This window comes from Chaetodon trifascialis, chromosome 12 (assembly GCF_039877785.1).
Source record: "Chaetodon trifascialis isolate fChaTrf1 chromosome 12, fChaTrf1.hap1, whole genome shotgun sequence".
Taxonomy (NCBI): Eukaryota; Metazoa; Chordata; class Actinopteri; order Chaetodontiformes; family Chaetodontidae; genus Chaetodon; species Chaetodon trifascialis.
This window is the reverse complement of record NC_092067.1, coordinates 27464483-27484663: the sequence shown is the minus strand read 5'-3', so window position 1 is coordinate 27484663 and position 20181 is coordinate 27464483. Positions and strand designations below refer to the sequence as shown.

Here is a 20181-nt window from a genome sequence, read left to right as displayed (position 1 = left end):
CAGATGTGCCTGGCCCTCCTGCTAGTGCCAAATACATAGAAGTGTTCGCCACGAATATCAAGATGTCCTGGGAGCCTCCTCTGAAGGATGGTGGCGCCCCTGTCAGCAACTACATTGTGGACAAGCGTGAGACCAGCAGAGCCAACTGGGCCCAGGTCTCTGCCAAGATCAAGGGCGATGTCCTTGAGTTGAACGTGGAGAAATTGATCGAAGGTCATGAGTACCAGTTCAGAATCCGTGCTGAGAACATGTGGGGAGTTGGAGACCCACTCATCACCAACCCTGTCATCGCCAAGAACCCATTCAGTGAGTCATCACCAGCATTTCCTCTGGATTCATACATATACATAACAACATCAATGTTAGTGAAAAACTGTAGCAAAGTGTGCTGGGTCTAAAACTTTGACCAAAGACAACCAGAAGGTATATCAGAGCAGCTTATTTACTTACCTTCTCTCAATATATCTTTTCACAAAGAGTCATCATTTGGTTGCTTATTTGAAATCAATTTTTTATATCTAAACTAAAACCTAAATTCTGGTGTGACTTCCAGCTGTGCCTGGCCCCTGTGAAGCCCCAGTGATTACTAACGTGACCAAGGATCGTATGACTGTGAGCTGGAAGGAGCCTGCAGATGATGGAAAATCCACTATACTGGGATACATGCTGGAAAAGAAAGAGACCAAGGAGATAAACTGGACAAAGGTGAACAGGAAGCCCATGACAGAGAGGACCCTGGACATTACAGGCCTCTCAGAAGGAGCCGAGTATGAGTTCAGAGTCAGTGCCGTCAACGTGGCAGGGCTTGGCAAACCCAGTGAACCCTCTGCTGGTACAACTGCAAAGAATCCTATCAGTGAGTCTCATGACCCCTAAGCTTTGCATAGTACTCTCTTAATGAAACAATACATGTGCCATTATTCACGGAAATCAAAGACTCGGCATATAATCTAACCTGGGCTAATGTGCTTTTCCCCAGCTCCTCCTGGACCTGTTGTGAATCCCAGTGTGACAGACACCACCCACAGCACTATCAGTCTCATCTGGGCCACTCCCGCCAGTGACGGTGGAAGCCCTGTCATTGGATACTTGGTTGAGTGCAAGAGGACAGACACCAGAGACTGGATCCGCTGCAACGTCCCCAGGAACCTGCAGGAGACCAACTACGTCATCCAGAACCTCATTGATAAGACTGAGTACCAGTGCCGCATTACTGCTGTCAACAAAGTTGGCTTCGGCGAGCCAGTTGAAGTACCTGGCAAGCATGTTGCCAAGGACATCATTGGTAAATATGATTTTAATTTGATGACAGTGGGCAGAGGGAAATATCATTGACATAACAAAGTATACAAGTTATAACCTGGGTTTTTCAGTAATTTAAAAGGGACTCAAAGCTGGAAATGTGTAGCTTAGATAGATAGACAACCTGTCAACATTGGGAGCGATGCTCCTCCCTTAGCCATCCCATCGCCATTACCATTGTCCACATACCCTTTACATTTACAAGGGAATGCTAAAATCACCATTACTCTTCCCATTTGGTAAGATACTTGCACAAACTTTTAGCATTTAGCACGTTCATCCATCTTGTTCTTGTACTTCATCTTATTGTTTTATTGGCAGGTGCTGTTCTCATCATGAGATGTTACAGCTAATGTTCTGGACAAACTGCAACCTGCATTAATGGAGGTCATTTTAGCAAACACATCAAACAGGCCCAACAAGCTTCCTGTCAGCATTATAGCAACCTCTTTCTTGTTTAGAAAGGTTACAAATACAAGAGATTTATGGGGAAAATATTTTCATGGGAGGACAGCAGGAGAGAAGGTTGACATGTCAGACCAAATAAGACCTAAACAAGATCCAGAAACACCGCCGCCTTCTCCGGTCCAACTCATTTAAGATGGACTGAGGTGAAGTTGAAAATTGTCCTCTGGTCTGAGTCAAAATTTAATTCTTTTTGGAAATCATGAATGCCACGTCGATGGTGTGGGGGGGGCATTAGTGCACATGGCATGGCTAACCTGCGCATCTGTGAAGGCTCCATTAATGCTGAACCATACATACGCATTTTGAAGTGACAAATGCTGCCAAGTAGATGATATCTTTTATCAGGGAAGGCTTTGCTTACTTCAAAAAGACAGTGCCAAACCAGATTCTGCACATATTTCAACAGTATGGCTCTGTACTAAAACAGTCCGGCTGCTAAACTCGCTGCCTGCAGTCCCGACTGTCACCATTGAAAATGTTTGGAGCATTATAACAGTTGTCTCCTAAGTTCCCAAATGCTTACAGAGTCTTTGTCAAAAGAAGAGGTGATGCAACAGTTTGAAATGTGATGTTGAGGTCAAATTTTAAATGAGGACACAATTTTCAAAAAACAATGAAATTTCTCATTTTCAACATTCGATATGTTGTCTTTGTGGTATTTTCAACTGAAGTGTTTTTGCAAATAATCATGTTCTGTTTCTGTTTACATTTTACAGTGTAATCTGCCAACTGTTTTGGAAATGTTGTACATTCCTTAGTAAAACATTGCTTTTTATCAATGTTTTTTATTTTAAGACGACACTAAATGAGCAGAATTTTGATACATTTTTCTGTACAACATTTGGCCTTTGCAGCTGTAGTAGTACAACAATAAAACTCACTCAAAGCTAAAGCTATCCTCTGCCTGCATTCATACAGTTGCTCCTGAGGCAGAGCTGAGTGCAGAGCTGAAGGAGGGTCTGGAGCTGCAGGCAGGTGCCACCATGAGGCTCCAAGCCATCATCAAGGGCCGTCCCACTCCAAAGATCACTTGGGCAAAGATGAACACGAACATTAAGGACCGCCAGGGCATTGTCATCAAATCCACCAACACTGACACTTTGGTGATGGTGGAGAAAGTCAACAGATATGATGCTGGCAAATACATTCTGAGCCTGGACAGCTTGGCTGGCATGAAGATGTACACCATTATTGTCAAGGTTCTTGGTGAGTGAAGGACTGTTATCTCAGTTTGTTTGCATTGACTGTACACTAGAGGCTGACTGACTGAGACCAGCAGGAGTATGTAAAATTTTGGGTTTATATGCATATTTGAAGAGCCGCTGTTATAAGTGTTGTTGTATCTCACCAGATACCCCCGGACCACCAGTCAACCTGATGGTGAAGGAAACATCCAAAGACAGTGCTTCTATCTACTGGGATGCTCCTCTGATTGATGGTGGCTATGAAGTCACCCACTACATTGTGGAGAAGCGTGACACTGAGAGGAAGGCCTGGTCTATCGTATCCAACAACTGCACCAAGACATCATTCAAGGTGCCAGATCTGGATGCCGGGAGGTCCTACTGCTTCCGTGTATCAGCAGTTAACCAGCTCGGTGCTGGAGAGTGTTGTGAGACAGCTGACTCAGTCAGAGCAACAGGTGGGTTTGATAACAGAATTTGTGCTTTGCCTTCTTTTGTTTTTTGTTGTAATATCATACTCATTACACTCATTTTTATTTTTCCAGAGGAGCCTGGGCCTGTCATGGACTTCAAGACCCTGCTAGTCACCAAAGACTCTTGTACTCTAAGCTGGAAGAAACCCCTCACCGATGGTGGTAGTCGCATCATCTGCTACGTGCTGGAGGTTCTCAATGGTGATGACAAGTACAAGGAGCTAATGAGGTCAAAAAACATGCAGTACAGTGCTAAGGATCTGGTGGAGGGCAGAGAGTACACCTACAGAGTCAAGGCTGTGAATGACTCAGGAGAGAGCTCTGCCAAGGAGCTGACGGTGGTTGCCAAGGACCAGATCAGTAAGTGACTGTCCATACTTCTAAAATTTACCAGCAAAGATATATTTAATAAAGTGTGTGAAGTGTTCAAAGCAGAGTTTTAAAACATTAATTCCTTTCCTCTGCAGTTCATCCTAGCTGTGACTTGAGGGAGCTGCCCAACATGTGCTACATTGCCAAGGAGGGCAGCACTGTGCGCCTGAAGATCCCGATCATTGGCAAACCCACGCCCAAGGTCTCCTGGAAGAAGGGAGAAGATGAAGATCTGACAGACACTGGCAGAGTGTGTGCAGAGTCTTCTTCAGTCAACACCACTCTCTTGATCAGGGACTGCCAGAGGAGTGATGCTTCTAAATACACCATCACCCTCAGGAACAGCGCTGGAAGCAAAGAGTCCACAATTTTCATAAGGTAGGATTCAAACTGTGCCAGGGCATGCAATGTCAGAGAATGTCATACAAAGAGTACCAAAGGTACAAGATTTGAATCCCTGTGTCTCCATTCAGGGTGGTGGGTAAACCTGGCATCCCTGTTGGACCCATTAAGTTCAAAGATGTTACTGCCGATGGTGCTACACTGAAGTGGGGTGCTCCTAAGGATGACGGGGGCTCAGAGATTACAAACTACATCCTGGAAAAGAGGGACTCAATCACCAACATGTGGGTGACTGTGTCCTCCACTGTGGAGACCAACACCATGAGGGTAACTGGCCTCCATGAGGGCACAGAGTACACCTTCAGGGTCTGTGCTGAGAACAAGTATGGTGCTGGAGAGGGACTCAAATCTGAACCCATCATTGCTAAACATCCATTCAGTAAGTGACTGGTATTCATATGTTTTTAAGGCTGAATGTTAAATGTTAAGTGACTTCTTCTCACTATACAATATCACCGTTTTCCAACAGATGTTCCCGATGCTCCTCCTCCACCTCAGATCATGAGCATGCGCCATGACTCTGCTTACCTTGCCTGGTCTGACCCCAGAAAGACTGGAGGATCTCCCATCACAGGTGCAGTGAGCTTGGACACCTGACCTACCTACTGCAAACATCTGTTATTTTGACTTATTTTATTAGACATACATGTTTTCTTTGCCTCTTCTTTCTTCTGCACTTTAGTTGATGTCTATATGATGTGCATGTGGTGTGTGACCTTAATACAGATTTTGTTTTTCACTGTTTGGTACTACATTCAGGCTACCATGTTGAGTTCAAGGAGAGGAACAGTATGTTGTGGAAGAGGGCGAGCCCAACCGCGTTAAAAATGAAGGAACACAAGGTAACTGGACTGACTGAAGGTCTGGAGTACGAGTTCAGAGTAATGGCAATCAACCTGGCTGGCATCGGCAAACCAAGCCCTGCCACCGATCCACATGTGGCCCTGGATCCCATTGGTAAGTGTAAAAAGTGTGAGACTAACAAGTATGAAAAATACAAATTTTGTAAAATATGCAAAAAAGGATTTATATTTGTTTAATATCTGTATTATTAGATGCCCCTGGTAAACCTGATGTGATCAGCATCACCAGAAGCACCGTGACCCTCCAGTGGACAGAGCCACAGTTCGATGGTGGCCACAGACTAACTGGCTATATTGTTGAGAAGCGTGATCTGCCTTCTAAAATCTGGGTGAAGGCCAACAATGTAAACGTTGTGGAGCCTGCATTCACTGTAACCAACCTGCAAGAGGGCTGCAAATATGAATTCAGAATCAGGGCAAAGAATTCCGCTGGTGCTCTCAGTCCGCCCTCCGAGCAGACAGATACCATTATCTGCAGAGATGAATATGGTGAGATATAAAACCACCATTAAAATGTTGTCTCACTCACGTCTTTGTATACATTCAGTGATGGCAGTGATCTTGCATAATGCATGATAAATTAAGTTTTTCCTATTTTATCCAACAGCTGCACCAACCATTACTATCGACACTCAAGTGAAGGAGGGTCTGACCGTCCGAGCTGGGGATACTATTGTCATCACTGCTACAAGCATTTTAGGCAAACCTGCGCCAACCTCATGCTGGTCAAAAGGAGGGAAGTATTTTAAACCCTCTGATCTTGTTGATATTGAGACCACTGCAACTTCATCTACTCTGTCCATCAAGTATGCCAGTAGGAAGGACACTGGAGACTACGTCATCACTGCCAGCAACCCCTTTGGTGTAAAGGAGGAAACTGTCAAGGTCACAGTTCTGGATGCTCCTGGTACTCCTGGACCAATTGAATGCAGTGGGGTCTCCTCTGAAAAGGTCACTCTTATCTGGACAGCTCCCACTGAGGATGGAGGCTCTCCTGTTAAGTATTACACCCTGGAGAAAAGAGAGACCAGCCGTTTGCTCTGGACTGTACTGGAAGAGAAGGTCATCAACTGTCACTATGTGGCCAACAAGCTCATTCAGGGCAATGAGTACTTCTTCAGAGTCTCTGCTGTTAACCAATATGGTGTCAGTGAGCCATCTCACTCAGAGGCAGTCAAGATGGTTGACAGATTCGGTATGTATAATTACTTTATGTTCCTTAATGCATCTTAGATACTACATTTGTGCGTATTTTTTTTAAAGGTATTCTAAGAAAACAGAAAATGCAAGTAAGTATTCAGTAATGTGTTGGAGAGCAATAATGATGACACACACTCAAAAACCAATGTCACAGCATAAGGTACAATTTGGGGCTCTGTATCTTGCCCAAAGAGGTCATGAGCTAACTTGTGATGTGATTTGGCACCATATGAACAAAACTGAATTGTAACTGAAATTTATTTCTGTCTATTCACATAGGTCCTCCTGGTCCACCATCTAAACCAGAGGTTGAGAAAGTTGATGGACATTCAGCCACTGTGACCTGGAGAAGACCAGCTGAGGATGGAGGAAGTGACATCATAGGTTACTGTGTTGAAAAGAAGGAGAAAAAGGGTATGAGATGGGTCAGGGCATCCAAAAAATCAATTTCTGAGCTCAGCTATGAAGTCACTGGTCTCACCGAGGGCATCGAGTATGAGTTCCGTGTTCTTGCTGAGAATAGAGCTGGCTTTGGAGAGCCAAGTGAGCCATCTATGCCTGTCAGAACAATAGTTGTTGCCTGTAAGTAAAAAGGAGCATTCAATTATTCATATGTTAAGACACACATGGAATTTCCTGCTTTTACAATTATATTTAGTTTTAAAAAACACTAACCTCTTATTTTATGTCTGGTAGATGTACCTGGACCTCCAGTCAACCCAAGAGTCACAGACACAACAAAGACCACTGCCACTCTAAACTGGGGAAAACCTCTTGATAATGGTGGACTTGAAGTTACTGGATATGTAATAGAGCACAAGAAAGAAGGAACAGAGGAATGGATTAAGGACACCCCTTCTTCTCCACTTAGGATCACAGAGTTTGTTGTTCCCAAACTAGAAACTGGAGCAAAATACCATTTCAGAATTAGTGCAGTGAACGCTAAGGGAGCAGGTGAACCTGCTGAAACTCAGGAACTGGTTGAAATTGTGGAGCGTGCAGCTGAACCTGATTTGGAGCTGGATGTTGAGCTGAGACGAACCCTTGTCATCAGGGCTGGCTGCTCCATTCGCCTCTTTGTGCCAATCAAGGGACGCCCTACACCTACAGTCACATGGACCAAGGAGGGTGGCCCTGTTTCGCGTGCAGTCATTGACAGCACAGAGTCATTTACAATGCTGATCATCCCTGAGAGTTCAAGGATTGATGCAGGCAAATATGAGCTTACTCTCGAAAACTCTACTGGAAAAAAGAGTGCCTCTATACATGTGAGAGTTCTGGATTCACCTGGGCCTCCACTTAATCTAAAACCAGTCAAGATTGACAAGGAAAGCATTTCTCTTCAGTGGGAGATACCTCTCATTGATGGCGGAGCCAAGATCACAAACTACATCATTGAGAAGAGAGAATCAACTCGGAAAGCTTTTGCTACAGCTATTACGAACTGCCCAACCACTTCAGTCAGGATTGGTGACCTGGGTGAAGGCTGTGAGTACTATTTCAGAGTGTCTGCCGAGAACGAGTATGGTATTGGTGAGGCAGTTGAAACTGCTGACCCAATCCGTGCATCCCAGACACCAACTCCTCCAGAGAGTATTATTCCTACTGATATCACCAAGAATTCTGTGAGCCTGGCTTGGACTAAACCCAAACATGATGGTGGAAGCAGAATTACAGGATATGTCCTTGAGGCCCAGAAAAAGGGAACTGATCAGTGGGCACATGTAACAACAGTCAAGGCCATGGATTTCACAGTGAAAAATCTCAATGAGAATGAGGAGTATGTTTTCCGTGTAATGGCCGTCAACCACTCCGGTAGAAGCGCTCCACGTGAGAGCAAACCCATTGTTGTCAAGGATTCTACTTCCTTGCCTGAATTTGACCTCCGTGGCATATGTCAGAAGACTGTTATTGCCAAGGCAGGAGATGACATCAAGGTTGAAATTCCAGTTATAGGACGTCCTAGACCAACTGTTTCTTGGCAAAAGGATGGCACAGCCCTGAAGCTCACACAGAGAACCAATGTAGAAACTACTGCTGCTACTGTTATCCTCAGCATCAGTGAATGCACCAGAGCTGACAGTGGTGTATATACAATGACAGGAAAGAACATTGCTGGTTCTGTGACAGACAACATCACCGTTAAAGTACATGATGTACCAGGACCACCCAAGGGACCTGTTAAGATTGTGGAGATATCTCGAACCTACTGCATCTTTGCATGGGAAACTCCTGAGAATGACGGAGGTGTTCCAATCAATAATTACGTGGTTGAGATCAGAGACACCACTTCCCAAACATGGACAGAGCTGTCTTCCACTGTCATCCGTACCATGTTCAAAGCCATTCGTTTGACCACTGGATCTGAGTATCAGTTCAGAGTAAAGGCTAAGAACAGATATGGTGTTGGACCACCCATCACATCAGAGTCAGTGGTGGCTGCTTATCCATTCAAAGTACCTGGACCTCCTGGTACTCCAGGTGTTGTTGCATTTACCAAGGACTCAATAACAATTGGCTGGAATGAGCCTGTGTCTGATGGGGGAAATGAAGTCATTGGTTATCACGTTGAGAGGAAAGAAAGAAGCAGCATCATGTGGTATAAGATCAGCAAGGGTCTTGTGAAAGGAAACATCTTTAAATCCACTGGTCTGGAAGATGGCGTAGCCTATGAGTTCCGCGTCATGGCTGAAAACATGGCTGGAGTAGGTAAGTCCAGCAAGGCCTCAGAAGCAATACTAGCCTTGGACCCTGTTGACCCACCAGGTCAGCCTGTGCCAATATTTGTCAACAAGAATGTTATCACTATTCAGTGGACAAAGCCTGAGTACGACGGTGGATTCAAAATCACAGGCTACACAGTGGAGAAGAGAGAACTGCCTACTGGTCGTTGGATCAGAGCCAACTTCACCAACATCATTGAGACGACATTTACTGTCAGTGGACTCACTCAAGATGCCTCATATGAGTTCCGTGTCATAGCCAGAAACTCAGCAGGTGCAGTTAGTGTGCCTTCTGAACCCTCAGACCCAATTACCTGCAGAGATGACATTATTGAGCCACGCATTATGGTTGATGCCATTTTTAAGGACGTTGTTCTACTGAAGGCGGGAGAGTCCTTCAAACTTGATGCTGACATTGCTGGTCAACCTACACCATCTATGGTTTGGACCAAGAATGGAAAAGATGTTGAGAACACAATGAAACTGGATGTAAAATTCACAGAACTGACAACAACTCTGACCAACAAGGACTCTGTCAGATCAGATGGAGGAGAATTTGTTTTGACTGCCACTAATATTGGTGGATTTGCAAAGCACATCTTTAATGTTAAGGTGCTCGACAGACCGGGACCACCAGTTGGACCTCTTAAGGTGTCTAATGTCACGGCTGACAACTGTATGCTCACGTGGGCTCCACCGGCAGATGATGGTGGTGCCAAGATTGAAGGATATGTGATTGAGAAGCGTGAGTCAAGCAGATTGGTTTGGACCAATGTAGTTTCAGACCTTCAAGTTACACAATACAAGGTGACCAAGCTGCTCAAAGGAAATGAATACATCTTCAGAGTTATGGCAGTAAACAAATATGGGCTTGGTGAATCTCTTGATTCTGAACCCACTATTGCAGACAACCCATACGTGGTTCCAGATCCTCCAGAGAATCCTGAGGTGACAGCAATCACTAAGGATTCAATGGTTCTTATGTGGCAAGCACCTAAGAGTGACGGTGGAACTCCCATCACCAACTACAATATTGAAAGGAAAGACAGAATAGGCCTCCGCTGGGTCAAATGCAACAAGAGGAAGGTCAAAGATCTACAATTCAAGGCAACAGGCCTTGTTGTTGGACATGAATATGAATTTAGAATAATTGCTGAAAATGCTGCTGGAGTGAGTGCACCAAGTGTCACTAGTCCATTCTACAAGGCCACTGATGGACTGTACAAGCCAGGGGCTCCATGTAACCCCAGAATTTTGGACACAACCAAATCCTCAATTACTGTTGCCTGGAACAAACCTGCATATGATGGTGGCTCTGAAATCACTGGGTATATCATTGAGACCTGCGTCCCATGTGAAAAGGAGGAAGAGGAGGAATGGACCATTGTGACACCGAAAGAAGGGCTCCTTGCCACCTCCTTCACCATTATTAACTTGAAGGAGAACAATGAGTACAAGATAAACATCTCTGCTGTCAACAGTGAAGGAGTTGGAGAGGCAGCATTGATACCTGGCAATCCCAAGGCAGAGGACAGGCTGCTTCCACCTGAGATGGATTTAGATGCTGAGCTCCGCAAAGTTGTCACTCTTAGAGCTTGCTGCTCACTTAGACTGTTTGTGCCTATCAGAGGCAGACCAGCTCCTCAGGCTAAATGGACCAAAGGAGATGGTGAGCGTATTGAGAGGGCAACCATTGACAGCACAACATCATACACCTCGCTTGTAATTGAAAATGTCAACAGATTTGACAGTGGAAAGTATAATCTTACAATTGACAACAGTTCTGGCTCCAAGACTGTTACAGTCCAAGTCAGGGTGCTTGATACACCAAGTGCCCCACAGAATCTTAAGATCATTGCTGTAACAAAGGAAGCTGTCACTTTGACTTGGGATCCACCACTGAATGATGGAGGAGTTAAGATTAAAAATTATATCGTTGAAAAACGTGAATCCACAAGGAAAGCATATGCCACAGTCAATGCTAACTGCCATCACACCACCTTCACAGTCGACCAGCTCCTGGAAGGATGCAACTACTATTTCAGAGTTTTGGCTGAGAATGAATATGGCATTGGCATGCCCATTGAGACTGGTGAATCAGTTAAAGTGTCTGAGAAACCACAGCCACCTGGCAAAATAACTCTTAAGGATGTTACTAAAACCAGTGTCACCCTCTCTTGGGAGAGGCCAGAGCATGATGGCGGCAGCAGAGTTGGTTGTTATGTTGTTGAGATCCAACCTAAGGGTGTTGATAAGTGGACCCAAGCTGTGATTGTAAAGGAAACAGAAGCTACTATTAGCGGACTTAATGCAGGTGAAGAATACATGTTCCGTGTAGCAGCAAGAAATGAGAAGGGAACAAGTGACCCACGTCAAATTGGTGTGCCTGTGATTGTCAAAGATCTTGTGATTGCACCTGTTGCCAAAATGCTGTTCAACACATTCAGTGTGTTGGCAGGAGAAGACCTGACAGTAGAGGTTCCATATGTTGCACGTCCCAAAGCAGCTGTCTCCTGGGTAAAAGATGGTCAGCCTCTGAAGAGAACTACCAGGGTAAATTTTGGTGCGACAGACACAATGCTGAACCTCAGCATAAAAGAAGCTACTAAAGATGATGTTGGGCAGTACCATATTACTCTCAGCAACACAGCAGGAGAGACAACAGCAGACATTAGTATCGTTGTTCTGGACAAACCTGGTCAGCCCGGTGGTCCAGTTAAGGTGGAAGAGGTCACATCTGACAGTGTAACCATCTCCTGGAACCCACCAGAGTATGATGGTGGGTGCACCATTAAAAACTACATTGTGGAAAAGAGAGACACATCCACAACTAACTGGATGGTTGTATCTCCTAACCTTGCAAGGACCAAAATCAAGGCAGGCAGGTTGAAGACTGGCTCTGAATATCAGTTTAGAATCACAGCAGAAAACAGATATGGAAAAGGCCCAGCTCTTCTATCAGAGTGTATTGTGGCTCAATACCCATACAAGCTCCCAGGACCTCCAGGAACACCTTCCATTGCAGCCTGCACCAAGGACAGCATGGTGATTGCCTGGAATGAACCTGTGAATGATGGTGGAAGCACCATCTTGGGCTACCATCTTGAACGCAAAGAGAGAAACAGCATCCTGTGGGTAAAACTTAACAAGTCTCTTATTACTGACCAAACCTTCAAAACCAGTGGTTTGGAACCAGGAATGGAGTATGAATACAGAGTTTATGCTGAAAACATTGTTGGAATAGGCAAAGTCAGCAAAGTGTCTGAGGGACATGTTGCAAGAGATCCTTGCGATCCCCCTGGCACCCCAGAGGCAACAAAGATCACTAAGGATTCTGTCACCATTGTTTGGACCAAGCCTGAGTATGATGGTGGTGCCAAGGTTACAGGCTACATTGTGGAAAAGAAGGAGCTTCCTGAAGGACGCTGGCTGAAGGCTAACTTCACTAATGTAATTGAGACAGAGTATGTTGCAACTGGACTTGTGCAGGACAATCAGTATGAGTTCCGGGTCATTGCCAGAAATGCTGCTGGTGTTTTCAGTATTCCCTCTTACAGCACTGGTCCTATCACTGCCAGGGATGAGATTGAACCACCACACATCAGCATAGACCCAGAGTACACACAGACTATTGTAGTTAATTCTGGAGACAACTTCAAGATTGATGGAGATGTTCATGGTAAACCATTGCCCTCTATCCACTGGATAAAGGGAGAGCAGGAACTGAGCAACACGATTCATAGAGAGATTAAGAACACACCCACCAAAGCTTGCATATCTGTCAAGGAAGCTAAACTTTCCGATGGAGGCCAGTACACTCTGCTGTTGAAAAATCCAGGCGGAGAAAAGGCTGTACAGGTCAATGTAGTTGTTTTAGATAAACCTGAAGAACCACAGGGACCTCTTATTGTTACAGGAATAACCAAAGACCGATGCTGCCTTGCATGGAAACCACCACTACAAGATGGTGGCAGCAAGATCTCTCATTATATTGTGGAGAGGAGAGAAACAAGCAGACTAGTTTGGACTGTTGTTGATCCAAAAGTGGAAAATATTTGCTTAAAGGTTACTAAGCTCCTGGAAGGAAATGAGTACATCTTCAGAGTCCATGCTGTCAATCACTTTGGAGTGGGTGCACCACTTGAGTCTGCTGCTGTCCTAATCAAAGATCCATATGTGCCCCCTGGAACACCCAAGAGCTTGGAAGTTTCAGACATTAAAAAGTACTCAATGGTGCTTACCTGGGAGGCTCCGTCTGAAGACGGTGGAAGTCCCATCACTGGCTACATAATTGAGAAACATGACAAAGAAGGCATAAGATGGATCAGGTGCAATAGACAAACAGTCACTGACTTGACTTTCAAGGTCACTGGACTCCTAGAAAGCCACAGTTACGAATTCAGAGTTGCAGCTGAGAATGCTGTTGGTGTTGGTGAGCCAAGCCTCCCAACTGTCTTCTACAAAGCCCTTGATCCCATCTTCAGGCCTGGTCCACCACACAATCCAAGAGTTACTGACACAACAAAAACATCAGTATTCTTGTCTTGGGGCAAGCCTGTCTGTGATGGAGGCTGTGAGATTCAGGGATACATTGTAGAGTGCTGCACTACCACAGAACCAGCAGTGCCAGCTGAGGCCCCCACTGAAGACCCAGCTGCAGCAGCTGCCACAGATGCTCCTACAGAGGAATGGATAATGTGCACACCACCAACAGGGGTCAAAAAGACCAAGTTTGAAGTTCCAAACTTGAAGGAAAACCAGGCATACAAGTTTAGAGTATGTGCTGTTAATAAAGTTGGAGTTGGCGAGCATGCTGATGTCTTCGGAGCTGTTGTTGCCCAGGACAAGGCAGAAGAGCCAGACCTTGACATTGACCCTGAACTGAGAAAGATTGTGGCCATTAAAGCTGGAGCATCCCTTAGACTATTTATTCCCATCAAAGGAAGGCCCAGTCCTACTGTAAAGTGGGACAAAGATGAAGCTGCACTTAAAGAAACTGCTCAAGTTGAGGTGACCAGTAGTTACACATCGCTTGTAATTGACAAAATGAGCAGAAATGACAGTGGAAAATACACTGTCACTGTAGGGAACTCCAGTGGAACCAAATCTGCATTTGTTGTTGTCCGTGTTCTTGATACACCTAGTGCTCCTGTTAACCTAAAAGTGAAAGAAATTACAAACCAGTCAGTGACACTAGCATGGGAACCACCTCTGTTGGATGGTGGGTCCAAGATCAAGAACTATATTGTTGAAAAGAGAGAAAGCACGCGCAAAACATATGCTGCTGTTGTGACAAATTGTCATGCTCTTTCATGGAAGATTGAGCCACTCCAGGAAGGTTGCAGTTACTACTTCCGAGTGCTTGCTGAGAATGCACATGGTGTTGGCCTGCCTGCAGCAACTGTTGACCCTCTTAAGGTCTCAGAGGTGCCCCAGTCTCCAAAGAACCTGACTGTTACAGACCAAACTAAAACAAGTATCTCTTTGGCCTGGGAGAAGCCAGAGTATGATGGGGGTAGTAGAGTCATGCAGTACCTACTCGAGGTGCAGCTTAAGGGCCAGGATAAGTGGTCTGGTGTTAACACATTTAAAACAATGGAAGCTACTGTTTCCAATCTGAACCCAGGAGAGGAGTATTTGTTTAGAGTAACAGCAATCAACGATAAGGGAAAGAGTGACCCCAAAGTCCTTGCTGGACCAGTGATGGCAAAGGACTTAGTCTTTGAGCCAGATGTACGACCAGCATTCAGCAACTACAGTGTCAATGTGGGTAAAGACCTGAATGTTGACATTCCCATCTTCGGTCGCCCTAAACCAACAGTCTCATGGACTAAAGATGGAGCTCCTTTGAAGTTCACTACCAGAGTTAACATTCTCAACACACCAACACATACGACACTGAGCATTAAGGAGGCAGCAGGTGATGATGGTGGCATGTACAGTATAAATGTTGCTAATTCAGCTGGAAAGAAGGACACAACCGTTGAAGTAATTGTACTTGACAAGCCTGGCCCTCCATCCGGCCCTGTGAGGTTCGATGAAATCACAACACAGAGTGTCACTATTTCATGGGACCCACCAAAACACAATGGTGGCTGCCAGATTTCAAATTACGTCATACAGAAGAGAGATACTACTACAACAACATGGGAAAATATCAGCATAAACTGTGCCAGAACCACCATCAAAGTGCCTAGACTCAAGACTGGAGCTGAGTACCAGTTCAGGATCATTGCTCAGAACCGCTATGGCAAGAGCCATGGCCTGGATTCATCTGCAGTGGTCGCTCAGTACCCATACAGAGAGCCAGGCCCACCAGGCACTCCTTTCATCTCCTCTCTCTCCAGGGACCACCAGATTGTTGAGTGGCACGAGCCTGTCACAGATGGAGGAAGCTCTGTTCTTGGCTACCATCTTGAAAGGAAAGAGAGAAATAGTATTCTCTGGGTCAAAATCAACAAGACACTTATTCATGAGACTAGTTTCAAGAGTCATCCACTGGATGAGGGTGTTGAATATGAATACAGGGTTTATGCTGAAAATATTGTTGGCATTGGCAGGTGCAGTAAGGTCTCAGAGGGCTGTGTTGCCCGTGACCCATGTGATCCTCCTGGTACACCAGAGGCCATCCATGTGACCAAAGATACAATTATCCTTCAGTGGACTAAACCAGAGTATGATGGTGGTAGTAATATAACTGGCTATACTGTGGAGAAGCGTGATCTGCCAGAGGGCAGGTGGGTAAGGGCAAACTTCACTAATGTGATTGAGACCCAGTTCACTGTCACTGGTCTGACTGAAAATGCACAGTATGACTTTAGAGTCATTGCTAAAAATGCTGTTGGCACCATCAGTAAGCCGTCCTACAACAGTGGACCAATCACTGCCAGTGATAAGGTTGAGGCACCCAAATTCTCCATTGACCCTGCATTCACCAAGGTCATTATCATCAATGCCGGAGAGACGTTCAAGCTAGATGCTGATGTCCGTGGCAAGCCACTGCCTACAATCAAGTGGTTCAAGGATGAAAAACCAATTGAGAATACACTCAGACTAGAGATCAAAAACACAGAACACCACGCAATGATTGTGATTAAGGACTGTGTTAGAATTGATGGTGGAATTTACACACTCCAGCTGACAAATGTGGCCGGCAGTGAAACTGTTCCATTCAATGTTGTGGTCCTGGACAGGCCCAGCCCATGTGAAGGACCCCTCCACATCACTGGAGTAGCAGAAGATAGATGCACACTGGTATGGCGAGCCCCTCTACATGATGGAGGTAGTCCTATTAAACACTACATCATAGAGAGAAGGGAGACCAGCCGTCTAGCTTGGACTGTTGTTTCTAACAGCTGTGACACCACATGCTACAAAGTCACCAACTTATTGGAAGGCAATGAGTACATGTTCCGTGTAATGGCAGTTAACAGTTACGGTGTCAGTGAGCCACTGCAGTCTGGCGGCATGATCATGAAAACTCCATTTGTTCCTCCTGGTCCACCTCACATTGAGGATGTATCCAACATTGCCCATGATGGCATGACGATCACTTGGTCAGCCCCTGAGACTCATGGCGGTAGTGAGATTACCAATTACATCATTGAAAAGAAGGACAGAAATGGAATCAAATGGACCCGATGCAACAGACAGAAGGTCACTGACCTCTCCTTTAGAGTTACAGGCCTAACAACTGGCCATGAATATGAGTTCAGAGTGGCTGCTGAGAATGTAGTTGGAGTGGGGGAGCCAAGCCTTCCAAGTTCATACTATAAGGCCTGTGATCCCAAGTACAAACCTGGTGCCCCAGCATATGTGAATGTGATTGACTCCACAAACAGTTCTATTACAGTGTCATGGGGTAAGCCTCTGTCTGATGGTGGCAGCACCATTCAAGGATACATTGTTGAAGTCTGCAAGGCTGAAGAGGAGGAATGGGCCATGGTTACTCCCCCCACTGGTCTGCGTGTAAACAAATATGAAATTACTAAACTTGCTGAGGGTCTGGAGTACAAGATCCGGGTTTGTGCTCTGAACAAACTAGGAGTTGGTGAACCAGCATCTCTCTCTGGAACAGCTAAGCCAGAGGAAAGGGTCGACCCACCAGAGATCCACCTTGACTCTGAGCTGAGGAAAGGCATCACTGTGAAAGCTGGTGGATCTGTTAGAATCCATATTCCATTCAAGGGTAGGCCAACACCTGAGATTAAGTGGACTAAGGATGAGGGAGACCTGACTGAGAAGGTGGTGGTTGAGAAAGCTCTCAACTTCGCTCAGCTTTCCATTGACTCGTGTGACAGGGGTGACTCAGGAAAATACACCCTAAGCCTGACAAACAGCAGTGGCTCTGTGTCTGAGTTTGTTGCTGTTAAAATCCTGGATACACCTGGGGCCCCACAGAACCTTGTGGTTAAAGATGTCAAAAAGGATTCTATCACTCTTGTATGGGATGCCCCACTGATTGATGGAGGTTCCAAAATCAAGAACTACGTAATTGACAAACGTGAATCAACCAGAAAAGCTTATGCAAATGTGTCCACAAAATGCACCAAGACAACATTCAAAGTTGAGAATCTGATCGAGGGCGCTATGTACTACTTCAGAGTCATGGCTGAGAATGAATATGGAATTGGCCAGGCCATTGAAACAAAGACGGCTTCCAAGGCTTCTGAGGTACCACTGCCTGTTGGAAAAGTCTTACTCACCGATGTTACCAAGACCAGTGCCACTCTGACCTGGGAGAAACCTGAGCATGATGGAGGCAGTAGAATTGGTGGCTACCTAATTGAGATGCAGCCCAAGGGTACAGACAAGTGGGGAGTTGCAGGAAATCCAAAGATATGTGAGGGCACTGTCACAGGCCTCACAGGTGGAACAGAATACCTTTTCCGCATTATTGCTTATAATGAGAAAGGTAAGAGTGAGCCAAAGGCACTTGCTGCCCCAGTTATTGCCAGTGACATGACAGTGGAGCCAAGCATAAACATGCAATTCAACACATACAGTGTATTAGCTGGAAAAGACCTCAAATTGGAGTTCCTTGTGCTTGGCAGGCCCAAACCTAAGGTCACTTGGACCAGGGATGGTCAGCCTTTGAAGGTGACATCCAGGGTCAATGTGGTAAACACTCCAACGACAACTGGAATTCAAATTACTGAGGCATGCAAGGATGATTTTGGCAAGTATTCCATTACAGCAACTAATACTGCCGGCACAGTCACTGAGGATGTGGCTGTCATTATCCTTGACAAGCCTGGACCACCGACAGGGCCAGTCAAGATTGTTGAAGTGAGCAACACATTTGTTCATCTCTCCTGGGAGCCCCCGTCATACACAGGTGGATGCCAGGTAAAGAACTATATAGTGGAGAAGAGAGACACCACCACCACAACATGGCAGTCAGTCACCACACAGCTTGCCAGAACTGCTATCAAGGTCACCAAGCTCAAGACTGGTGCTGAATATCAGTTCAGAATCATAGCTGAAAACAGGTATGGAAAGGGTGTGCCTCTTGACTCTAAGGCCATTGTTGTACAATACCCATACAGACCACCAGGGCCTCCAGGAACTCCATATGTCAAATTTGCAACAAAGGAAATGATGATCATTGAATGGAATGAGCCAGTCAATGATGGTGGAAGTACAGTTATTGGTTACCATCTAGAAAGCAAAGAGAGAAGCAGCATACTGTGGAACAAGTTGAACAAGACTCTCATCACTGATACTCAGTTCAAGATCAGTAATCTTGAGGAGGGTATTGGTTATGAATTCAGAGTCTATGCTGAAAATATTGTTGGTATTGGTAGATGCAGTAAAGTCTCTGAGTCCTTTGTTGCTCGTGATCCATGTGACCCTCCTGGTGCTCCCGAAGCTGTATCTATTTCTAAGAACCTTATTAAGATTCAATGGACCAAGCCTCAGTATGATGGTGGCAGCAAAGTGAATGGATATATTGTGGAAAGGAAGGATCTTTGCTCCCCTGATGGGCGCTGGGTAAGAGCTAACTTCACAAATATAATTGAGACGGAGTATATTGTCACTAGTCTGACAGAGAATGAGCAATATGAATTCAGGGTTATTGCCAGAAATGCAGCCGGAGTCTTCAGTGAGCCATCTGACAGCTCTGGACCTATTACTGCTACTGATGAAATTGAGCCACCAAGGGCCTCAATGGATCCTAAATACAAAGATGTCATTGTTGTCAGTGCTGGAGAACATTTGCTTCTTGATGCAGACATCTATGGAAAACCAATACCGGATGTTGTCTGGCTAAAAGAGGGCAAGGAAATGGACAAAGCCCTGCGCATCGAAGTGAAAACTACACAGAAACGTGCAGCCATAACTATCAAAGATGTAACCAAGCTTGACAGTGGCCACTATGGCCTCGTCCTGAAAAATCTAGGTGGTACAAAAACCTTCCCTATCACTGTCAAAGTCCTTGATAAACCAGGTCCACCTACTGGACCCATGAAGGTGACAGGAATCATGGCTGACAGGTGCATCCTTTCCTGGTCTGAGCCAACTCTGGATGGTGGGGCTAGTATCACTCACTATGTCTTGGAGAAGAGAGAGACAAGCAGATTGTCCTGGACAGTGGCTGCACCAAATGTAAAGGGTCTGTACAATAAACTAAGGAATTTGCTCCCCGGAAATGAATACATTTTCAGAGTCAGGGCAGTCAACAAATATGGTGTTGGTGATTATCTTGAAAGTGAACCTATCATTGCACGTAATCCTTACAAGCCACCTAGTGCTCCTGGAACTCCAGAAGCAAGTCAGATCACAAAAGACTCTATGGTTCTGTCATGGACCGCTCCAGAACAGACTGGTGGTGCTGACATTGATGGTTACCACCTTGAAAAACGTGACAAAGATAGTGCAAGGTGGACAAAATGCAACAGACAAAAGCTGGCTGACACTCACTTCAAGGTCACAGGCCTAATGACAGACCACTTCTATGAGTTCCGTGTTGCTGCTGAGAATCAGGCTGGAATAGGAGACCTCAGTGAACTGTCCCTATTCTACAGAGCATGTGATGCCACAAGACCACCTGGACCTCCACACCATCCAAAGGTGACAGACTACACAAAGTCTTCTGTGTCTCTGTCCTGGGGCAAACCTGACTTTGATGGTGGTGCCTACATCAAGGGATACATTGTCGAAATGAGGGAGTATACACCTGTGCCCGAATTGA

The 20181-nt window shown here is 45.4% G+C and overlaps 1 protein-coding gene across 1 annotated transcript in view; it reads left to right on the top strand.

Annotated features, from left to right (window-relative positions):
- The window catches only part of LOC139339950 (titin-like), a 175050-nt gene that overhangs the window by 122723 nt on the left and 32146 nt on the right, over positions 1-20181 (top strand). The window contains 15 exon segments of the mRNA XM_070975414.1: positions 4-306; positions 554-856; positions 980-1285; positions 2689-2976; positions 3122-3412; positions 3500-3787; positions 3895-4177; positions 4273-4580; positions 4671-4775; positions 4961-5158; positions 5257-5553; positions 5672-6259; positions 6544-6846; positions 6961-13607; positions 13674-20160. Of these exon segments, the coding sequence (XP_070831515.1) occupies positions 4-306; positions 554-856; positions 980-1285; positions 2689-2976; positions 3122-3412; positions 3500-3787; positions 3895-4177; positions 4273-4580; positions 4671-4775; positions 4961-5158; positions 5257-5553; positions 5672-6259; positions 6544-6846; positions 6961-13607; positions 13674-20160 (16995 nt within the window).